General features: G+C 47.6%; 1 protein-coding gene across 23 annotated transcripts in view; it reads left to right on the top strand.

Moving 5' to 3' along the window:
* Positions 1 to 727: 727 nt before the first annotated feature.
* Positions 728 to 10,609, top strand: part of LOC146351110 (prominin-1-A-like) — a 48,226-nt gene continuing 38,344 nt past the window's right edge. For 5 of the 23 annotated variants that reach the window (XR_014789519.1, XM_084846543.1, XM_084846535.1 and 2 more), the window contains exons 1-2: positions 1,683 to 1,862; positions 3,220 to 3,544. Coding sequence is in view for 22 of the 23 variants with exons in the window: in XM_084846543.1 (XP_084702669.1) it covers positions 3,415 to 3,544 (130 nt within the window). In the remaining variant the exon portion in view is untranslated. Of the gene's footprint in view, positions 1,356 to 1,682; positions 2,338 to 3,116; positions 3,135 to 3,219; positions 3,545 to 10,609 lie in introns of those variants that run through there. The other 18 variants (XM_084846544.1, XM_084846536.1, XM_084846530.1 and 15 more) reach the window with 9 other exon arrangements.

Below are 10,609 nucleotides of genomic sequence, written 5' to 3'. Positions count from 1 at the left end.
TGGTGGGGCTAGATGCAAAACAGTGGCTCGGGGCAGGGGGCCAGGGGAGCTATTGCATCCCATGAGCCATGCACTTCAATGGCCTGCATCTGAGTTGCTTCAGATAAGGGATGCTAATAGCCCGAGGGGTGGGGTAGGGGGAAGCCTTTTTGTTATGGTTAAATAATTCAGAAACTGTTACTAGCCTACTGCAAATCACTCGGATATCTACCACAGATTCCAGACTACCATCCGCTCACCCCTGCTTTATAGTTATACTTGTTAGATGTTATTTAGTAGCAGAACAAAACATTTCAGAGGGGGATGAAAGTGAAAGATGCCGTTTCCTTTTGTCAGTTTCCCTGACCACCAATCGTTTGGTGGTTATTCAGCATTTGTGCTTCCCCAATCCCGTCTAAAAGGCTGGAATGCCTATCCCAAGGGTTACTTACTGGCCTTAAGCTAAAATATGCTGGCATCTTCGGTATGTGGACCCTGCCCATTTGGACCACCCCTTTTCCCTTTGGCTCTGCCGACAGCTGGAATGCGGCCCCTGAGAGCTTCTCCAAAATTCACCTTGGCCCTCTGGCTGAAAGAGGCTCAACGCCCCTGCCTCAGAGGAGGCAGAACCAGCCTGCTGGCTGCCCACCACCCAGCTCCCTCTGGCTCCACCTGAGGGGTCCCTTCCTTTCCCCGCTGCCCACGTGGCGGCTGCTTGAGAACAATCTTATCCTGAGGGGAGGAGAACACAGTCAGAGTGTCTCGGCGAGAGCCACGCAGCCTCCCGCTCCCGCTCCCGCTCGTTCCGCGGAGGAGGTGGACGCCGGCTCACCCAGCTGCTACCGCAGGGCTACTGGAGAGCCTGCCGGCTGCGGGGCGGAGAGAGAAAGAAGGACGCGCCTGCCAGAGAGCCCGGCTGAAGAGAGCGGCGCGAAAAGAGCAGGCAGCGGCGCGTCCACACGCAGCTGCAGTAGCCCGTGACGAGCACGGCGGGTAACTAATGCCGGCGGCGCTCTCGCTCCGCAGCGGCATTTTCGCTGTGCGTTGCCCCGGGCGCTTGCAGAAGCGGAAATGCGACTCAGAAAGACAATAACTGAGTAAAACTCAGAAACCACCCGTGGGTGTGGGGAGAACATATTTTCGAGATCAACAGGTGGAGAGGAACTTTCCCCAGCTTTCGGAGGGGTTTTAAAAACCAGCCGGCCGGCGTTTATTAACGCTGAAACAGAATGATGTACGGAAGTCTAATGGCCGAGTATTGCGTTCAGCGGGCGCGTTATGAGGCGGCTGCTTCTGTCGATGAGGCAGCGGGGATGTTGTGCGCTCGAGAGCTCGTCGGGTCAGGCCTGACCCTCCGGGGCTCTTCTTTATTGTAGGTAAGAAGCGACGATCAAGTCTTGTCGCCACGTTTCCGCTTTCTTACAGTTTTTCTCCTGAACTGAGGCGTTCCCTCCGTTCCCTGCCTCAGTTTTCAGCGGGGAAATCCCGCGAAATCGAAGCCAGAGGAAAACTTGCTCGTGCTGCCTATTTAAAAAAAGCGAGGGAAAACAGGCGACTCTGCCCCCCCGCCCGGACTGAGGGGGAGCGCCGTGTGCGCTCCGGAGCGTGGGAGGCTGGCCTCGCCTTGCGGGGGCAGAGGCTCCTGCGTAGAGGTGCCCAGTAGCCCGGGGCTGGGGCGGGGCGGGGCGGGGCCGGGGGGCTTCGCGTCTTGGAGCGGCCGAGAAGCGGCAGGGCGGGGAGTTGCTGGCTCGGCTCGGAAAGGAGGCGAAGCTCTTCTGGCGGGCCCGGGCCCTTTGTTTCGCGTCGAGGAAACCCACTATGAGACTCCGCGCCCGCCTCCTCCCGCGCAGGCTGCCCCCGCCCCCGCGAGGCGGCGGCGTCAGGTGAGCTCAGTCCCTTCCCTCCCCGGGCATCGCGGGGGGCTGTGCGTGTCCCCATCGACGCCCCCAGCCACCCAACGACCCACCAGCTCGTGAGTTTCCCGGCAGTAAGAAAGCGAGGTCGGGAGGCGGAGAGATGAAAGGAGGGGCTGCTGCTCGCGTCCCTAGCTGAAGGAGCGAAGTGTCGAGAGCGCCAGAGGAGGGGATGGAAGTTTAGACTTCCCTGGCTGCTCTCTCAAGGGCGGCGGAGGGGAGCCGCGGGGCTGGAGCCGCCTGGAGCGAGCTGAGCGCGGCGCGGCGCTGGCGCGGCTGGATCCGGACGGCTGCGCCCTCCCCGCGTCCTATCGGGCCAGAGCTGGGCGCCCACGCTGAGCTCTGTGGCAAGAGCGGCCGCTGGCTCGTCTCTTGCCTTCTCCTTTGTGTTGCCTACATCGGGGCGCTGCTTGATCTAGCCGGGGTCATGCGCGCGCGCACGCAGGTGAGAACTTCTGGCCGCGGGGAGAACTTTCTAGGAATTATTCCTGCAGTGCATTCGATATTTAAAGACGGAGAGATCCTGAGGACACGATAAGGTGAGACCCAGATTTAGACCTACTTGGAGTAGAACCACTGAAATAAATGGGAATTAAAGCAGTCATGACTAAAGATCCATTGATTTCAGTCAGTCTACTCTAAGTAGGACTAAATCTGGATCCAGCTCATAATCTCAGAAGAGATCTAGTAACACAACAATTGCACAGGTAGGCAGGCTAGCATCTCAAGGACCCCACCAGATCTTGGGATCACAAGGGCAAGATGTAAAAAATGGTTTTGTTGTGCTCTTAACTAAATAATAAGGCCACTAATATTTGTGCAACTGTCACATGGGTCTGCTGCGGAGACAAGCACTGCCTCGTCTTATTTCATCTTATTTCATATTTGCAGTTCTCCTTCTCTTGTGCTCTTTTCTCCCCAATCAGCAATGGTCAGTGTTTTCTGCCCATGTACTGTTGGGTACTGTTGATGACTGAGGTTGGTAGAGGAGAAGGTGGCAGTGCCCTGCCTCTGAATCTTTTGTGCAAGCCCTTTTAGCTACTGTTTTAAAAGGCTACAGGGTGGCATGATGTGGCTAGTAGTGGGAGTGGGGTGGGGGGTAGGCCTTGCGGATTTAATTAAGGCTCTTCTACCTTCCCCTCCATAATCAGAGCACTGGAAAGTGTGTGTCACATGTTCTAACTCCAGAACACCCATATTAAGCACACTCTCCACCTCATCCCTACTCAGACAAGGAAGCAGGTGCTGACTGATATTTTTCTACCTGATCTTTTCCTGGTTGATTACTGAGGTAGACTCACACACTAACACCTCTGCTTTATTTCAGATAGACAGCCAAATTCCCTGGACTGGTGGGGGAAAACATCTGAATGCTTTGTATCCAAGTGGAGAGTGAATAGAAATCATTGCAGAGGCCAGGCTGCCTTTCCACGGCAGTGTGGGACAGGGATTCCTATGAAGGAAACCTGAAGCTCCTTGGATACTTTATCTGGGACTTGTGCTGTGCAGTTGCCCTGCTAAGATGTCTCTGCCAAACATCACACAGCCTGACTACCACCCACTACCCTCTGCCTCAAGTGGTGGCCTGCAGGGCTTGTTCAATATGGTTCACTCTTTCCTGGGGCTGGTGCAACCCAACGATTTCCCAGCAGGTAAGATGTATAGAAAGGCAGGACTGTTTTGCCCATTCTCCTGTCATCAAGGCCTTTTGTGGTATGGAATACAATTTGGTTATGTAGTAGTAAAGGGTAATCTATATAGGCTGTAATCAACAACTAATTTTCTCCATTGTATTCCTATTAATGCAGCTGCTTTGGGGTAAATCTTATGGAAGACAGTCTTCACCTTCTGAGTTCCCAGACTGAGGTTAGGCATCTGACTGGCATGGGATTTGGATGGCAAAGAACATTTGAGCGTCCACTACCTTGCTACAGCACTGTGGCTGTTTTAATAAAAGAGTACAGACGATAGATACAGTATTTTACCATGCTGAGATGTGATGTTGTTGAGATGGTGTGCCTGGGTGGCTGTTTGTTGGTTTGTTTTTTTTAATCCAAGCTCTGAACAATATGATAAAAACTGGGTGGATGGGTGGGGCATACTTTTCGTATAAGTTCTGTGAACCCGATAGATAGATGTGATCAACCGTCCATCTGCACCAGCTGGTGCATTTATTCTGCAATATTTCCTTCCTCAAATGCTGAGAAGCATGAGACAATATTTGGAGGGGTTTCATATTTACTGAAAAACTACAACACATGCAGTGCAATCCTGTTCATGCTTACTCAGAAGTAAACCCCACTTAGCTCAATGGGATTCAGTCTCAAGGAAGTGTACATAGGATTACAATTTTTATTTGTCTTCCTCTGCTTCCTTGTTTCAGATTCTTTAGTTTTTTACCATCACATTTTTCAAATTAAACTCCTTCTTCTGCTGTGAGTTTTAGAAAACCTTTTTTAAAAATGGAAGTGATTGCACTAAGGTGCCTTTGTGACTTATCACTGCTCATTTTTATCTAGGAATTAATATGTGACACAGTCCATCTGTATGGAATTTTATAGTGCTGAAAACTTAACATGACTCTGCAGATTAATATTTTTCTGTTTACTTTCCTCCAGTGGTACATACAAATGTACACAGTTTCCACAGTGACCCTTTTGTGGATGTGCACTCACTGCCTTTGAGATTGTATGTACTGTCTTCATCCCCAGATTGAATTTAGGGGTAAACTGTTTTTCTGCCTTGCAGCAGAAACCAGATTTCTGCTGTGCTGATAGATTAGCCCTAGTTTCAGTCATAAAGTCACTTTCCCTTTCTTGGAGTAGAGCTTTGCACCATGCTGATTGGCTAGCCTTTGTTTCAGTCACCCCTTCTCAGAGTAGGAGTTTTAAAGTGTAAAAATCACCTCAAAACGAAAAATCAAGCACTGAATGAGTGTTTGATCACGCAGCTGTGCAAGTGCTTGAAAAATAAAACAAAAGGAGGGCAGTCACCTGAAACATGTGGGCAGGAGAGATGATAGGCATTCAGTTCATATCCTGGTATGTGTGATGAAGAAAGACAGAGGAAAACAGCTTGCCCCAGAACAAAATAGGCCATCCCCACTTCTCTTTCCAGGATTGCCTGTTTGCAGCCTAAGAGGAGCCCCACACGTAACTTTCAGTTTGCTCTTGTACATTTTGCATTATAAACCCTTTATGATCAGCAGTATTTTCTAATGGAGGGTGCAAGCCTTCATGTGGAAGGAACTCAAGTGGAAGGCCTCAGAAGTGCTAAAGAGTGGGATTATCCAGAGCTGGTTCCAGACATTTTGGTGTCAGAGGGAGGAAATACAAATGCCCCCTCACTATTGATGGTGGTATACATGTGCGCTCTCTCTCTCAATAATTTACTGCCCTATAATGATTCCCCGAAATCTGCCATCTGAGGGCTAGATGTTACTAGATCTGATAGCAGCAGCATGTTTCTTAAATTGTGTGTCCTTCCAGTTCACCTATAAAGTGGGGAATAAGAGGTCTTATTTTAACATGAAAAAGGGCACGGGGTGGGGGGTGGGGGGAGTGAAGCAGCACCTGTTCCTGCCTTACCTCCCTGTGGCTGGTTGCACAAATTTTTTCCCCCCCAGCTGGCTCCAATACCAGAACTGAGTCAGTCGGGGGGGGGGGGGGAGGAGTGCTAGAGGCAACTGATCACAGGGAAGCAAGTTGAAGGAGGAACTAGAGTTTTGTTTATGTATTTAAAGTATTTCTATTTAATCCTTCAACTCAAAATTTCCAGGGTGATTTAATAAAAGCACAATAAGCCTAGTAAACTTTAGAGAAGTATTAAAAACAGTTACAGCAAGTTCCCAATGAACTTACCTGGGGAGAGAGATCCACAGATGAGGTGCCACAGCTGAAAAGGCTCTCTTCCCCCATAGCCATCTGCCTCACTTCAGATGGCAGAGGAAGGCCCTTGTGTATAGTCAGGGCCAGAAATATTGGAACAAGGATAACTGTTTTGGCAGTTGGCCTCTGTACACCACCACATTGAGGTTGAAAGGAAACACACCCAGATGGGAGCGAAGTCAGGACTTTCAGCTGTAATTCAAGGGGTTTGACAAAAGTGGGGCACTAACCATTCAGGAAGGACAGCCAGTGGCATACCCCCCCCACATCATAGGTGCCTCATAAATAATGGAACAAACCAACATCATGTCAAACTTAAGGATTGCCTTTAATACCTGGATGAAAATCCTCTGCAGTCAATGACTGCCTGAAGTCTGGAACCCATGGACATGACCAAATGCTGAGTTTCCTCCCACGAGATGCTTTGCCAGGCCTTTACTGCAGCTGCCTTCAGCTGCTGCTTGTTTATGGGTCTTTCTGCCTTCAGTCTTGTCTTCAGTAAGTGAGAAGCATGCTCTTTTGGGTTGAGATCAGGTGACTGACTTGGCCATTGAAGAACATCCCACTTCTTTGCCTTCAGAAACTCTTGGGCAGCTTTTGCTGTATGTTTTGGGTCATTATCCATCTGCAATATGAAGCGGCGTCCTATCGGTTTGGCAGTATTCATCTGAATCTGAGCAGAAAGTATAGCCCTATACACTTCAGAATTCATCCTGCTGTGTTTATCAGCAGTCAGGTCATCAATAAACACCAGTGACCCAATTCCATTGGCAGCCATACATGCCCATGCCATAACACTGCCTCCACCATGTTTGACAGATGATGTGGTACGCTTTGGATCATGAGCTGTTCCTTTCCTTCTCCATACTTTTCTCTTCCCATCATTCTGGTACAAGTTAATCTGGGTTTCATCAGTCCAAAGAATCTTATTCCAGAAGTGGGCAGGCTTTTTTAGGTGTTTGCTGGCAAAGGCTAATCTGGCCTGTCTGTTCTTGAGTGTTACCAGTGGTTTGCACCTTCTTGTGAAGCCTCTGTATTTACATTCATAAAGCTGTCTCTTGACTGTAGATGTTGACAATGACATGCCTACCTCCTCAAGAGCGTTCTTGACCTGGCTAGATGTTGTGAAAGGATTCCTCTTCACCATGAGCAGAATTCTGCGGTCATCCACTTTAGTTGTCTTCTGTGGTCTTCCAGGCCTTTTGCTGTTGCTGAGCTTGCCAGTTAAGTCCTTCTTTTTTCAGCCACCAGTGATGGGTGTGTGTGTATGCCACTGGCTGTACTTCTAGAATGGTTAGTGCCCCACTTTTGTCAAACCGTTTGAATTACAGCTGAAAGTCCTGACTTCGCTCCCATCTGGGTGTGTTTCCTTTCAACCTCAATGTGGTGGTGTACAGAGGCCAACTGCCAAAACAGTTATCCTTGTTCCAATATTTCTGGCCCTGACTGTAGGGCTTTAAAGGTAAGCACCAGCACTTTTAATTGTGCTCTGAAATGGACTAGAAGCCAGTAGAGCCTTTTAAGGACTGTCAAGATGCATTCCCAGTGTCTGGTTCCAGTTAGTAGCCTGAAGGCTCTGTTTGGAAACTTAACATGTTTCAAACGCAAACCCACATAGTATACATTGCAGTAGTCTAACTTGGAGCATGGATGGCTATAGCCAGGCTTTCTCTATCCGGGAGGATTCACAACTCAGATCACCTCACCAACATGTCTCTTTGCACCTTAAAACAAGACCCCCACACACACTGCTGCTTTATATATGGATAGAGTGGAAATGTGATGAAAGGTGGCTGCAGCTGTCTTATCTAGTTTGGCCCTGAGGTAGGTTGCTTTAGCCTGTGTAATGGTGAGGCAGGTGCTGATTTCTTATCTTGGATGTAATTCAGATTGTGACGCAACTCAGTGTGTTGCTAGATCCTCTTGGTAACAGTATTGTATGCTGATTCATGTTCAGTTGTTTGTGGTCTACTTTATAACCTAAAGCGTGTGACCTTCCTAATGGTTACTTTCTCTTTCTCCTTTAAGGACTAGTTCTAGACAAGACTCCTACAAATATAATATTTTAACTTTGGGGTCTCCAGTGTGGTACCCATGGGCAGCAATGTGCTGCTGCAGACCTCTCTTGGAGCCTGCCCTTCCTGATGTTTATTTTATTAAGTTTTTTAAAAGTTTGTTGTTCTTTTAACTGGGAGGCTGGCATGCTGCAAACCAAAGTGCTGCCCTCTAACACCATCTTTATTTGGGTCCTAAATAGAATTTTTGTGTTTTGGAGCTCAGGCCTCTCCTATAACTTAAATTTAAGTTCTTTGGCAAGCTACTTTTCTTTTAGTCTCACTATTTTGTCTTTTGGAAATGTGTGTTTTGTAACTAGCCATGCCCAGGTCCCCTTGGACCAATATTCTGTTTCCGAGAGTAGCCATGTGGGAAACTCATTGACAGGGTATGAATGCAAAAAACATTGATTGAGTATGCAGTATTCAGAGATTTATTGCTTCCTAAAACAGAGGTTCCATCTGGCTAATACCTGTAATTAGATTTATAGTTCATGGATTTTGTCTAATCCTTTAAAAATAAAGGACCAAGTGAGGTGTGTGGGACAAAACCCACCCCCTCCCTTGCTGTTCTCTGAAGATTTAAGTAGTTTTCTTTTTATCTGGCTCACTTATGCTGTTGGAACTAGGCTGGGGAACACTGCATAAAAGCTATGGTGCTCAAGAAGGTAAGAAAGGGGAAGGGTGATTTTGGTCCTCTCGCCTGCATGTTCCATTATCTGTAAAAAGTTACCCCCCACACACACACACATTTTATGTGTGAACAGGAATAGTATGTGTTCAACATACATGCTATTGCCTTGTATGTCTAGTTTGACCCTCAGCTAGTGGCCATCATTACATCTTGTGGAACTAAATTCCATATTTATGGGCTGCGCGAAGGGATACCTTCTTTTGTCCCTCTTGAAGTTACTGCTAATCAGTTCCATTGAATGGTGTCATATTCTAGTGTTATTAGAAGCATTTCTTTCTATTTATATCTGCCACACCATCCATGATTTTATAAACCTCTACTATGTCCCCCCTCCATTTTTTTCCTAATCTAAAAATCTCCAAAAGCCTTTCCTCACAGGGAAGAATTTGTCATCTTCACTGCAACTGTATACTGGGTTTATGCTTCAATGAGTTATCTACCACAGTCCCAACATGCGGGTACCTGCAGCCAGTTCAGGAACTCATTAGTATATATGTGGAGTTATGCAGGGGGGGTTGCCCCATGTGCTTCACATTCATTACACTTAACATACACTGACTTGGTTTGCATGTAATGGCACGCAACCCATGAACTGGTGAGGTTGCACAGGAGTGAGCAAGCATGCTGCCACCCACTTCCACTTTGCATCTGCTTTCTGAAACAATCCAGGAATACCCTTTTCCTGAGTTGTTAGCTGTGATGCCAGAATCCAGCACTCTGGGTTGTTGTGGGTTAAACAACCTAGAGTTTGAACCCTTGGTTTGTTGTTGGGTTAAAACTCTGGATTGTTTTTGTTGTTGTTGTTGTTCAGTCATTCAGTCGTGTCCGACTCTTCGTGACCCCATGGACCATAGCACGCCAGGCCTTCCTGTCCTGCGCTCTCTCCCGGAGCGTGCTCAAGTCCATATTCATTGCATCAGTGATGCTATCTAGCCATCTCATCCTCTGCCATCCCCTTCTCCTTCAGTCTTTCCCAGCATCAGGGTCTTTTCCAGTGAGTTTTCTCTTCGCATTAGGTGGCCAAAATATTTGAGCTTCAGCTTCAGTATCTGTCCTTCCAATGAGCAGTCAGGGTTGATTTCCTGTAGGATTGACTGATTGGACCTCCTTGCAGTCCAGGGGACTCGTAAGAGTCTTCTCCAGCACCACAGTTCGAAAGCATCAATTCTTCGGCGCTCAGCCTTCCTTATAGTCCAGCTCTCGCAGCCATACATTACTACGGGGAAAACCATAGCTTTGATTATACGGACCTTTGTCAGCAAGTTGATTTCCCAGAGTGCCAGGTTCAGCCATTACAGCTAACAACCCAGGAACAGGGCATTCCTGGTTTGTTTCAGAAAGCGGATGCAAAGCAGAAGTGGCAGGTAGGAGGCAGCTTGTTTGCTTGCTCAGCCTGTGTGAACTGGGCCACTGAATTTCATTTTACTGTTCATTCACACAGTTTCAAGAGATCTTCTTGGAATTATTTATAGTCTTCTTGGGATTTTACCTTCCAGAATACGTTGGTGCCATCTGGAAACTTGGCAACCTCACTGCACTCACCCCTGACTCCACAACAAGTTAAATATTACGCTTCCCAGTAGAGATCTGTGGGGCGGGGACCACTACTTACTTAATTGTGTAGAATTTCTTTTAGTTTCTGTCCTCTGCTTTTTCTTCTTTAACAGTTACTATTCCATAAGGGGACTTGTCCTTTTATCCTGTGACCGCTAAGTTTTCTCAGGAGCCTTTGGTGAGGAACTTTGTCAAATGCTTGTTGGAACTCGAGATATATGCCTGCTGGATCACCCTGATCAACATGATTTTGTTGACAATCTCACATAATTCTAAAAAGATTGGTTAGGTCAGACTTCTCTGAGGAACAACCTGAAGAGCTGGGCTCAAGCATTCCCTTCAGCAAGGCCTTTGTCAAGTGCAGAATCCAGGTCATAATAGACACCAGCTATTTTCCTATCCTGTCCATCACAGGCCCGTGATGCCCTCCGTGGCTACCTTTTTACACCTTGTGTCAACACTAAGTGTGGCCCATTCTATCTGGAGAAACTACAGAGAGGATAGACCTCATTTGACAGGAATATTTAG

Source organism: Heloderma suspectum, chromosome 3 (genome assembly GCF_057233095.1).
Source record: "Heloderma suspectum isolate Gila_16-S chromosome 3, 16-S_ref, whole genome shotgun sequence".
NCBI classification, from domain to species: domain Eukaryota; kingdom Metazoa; phylum Chordata; class Lepidosauria; order Squamata; family Helodermatidae; genus Heloderma; species Heloderma suspectum.
The sequence above is the reverse complement of the archived record's forward strand: the minus strand, read 5'-3'. Positions and strand labels throughout refer to the sequence as shown.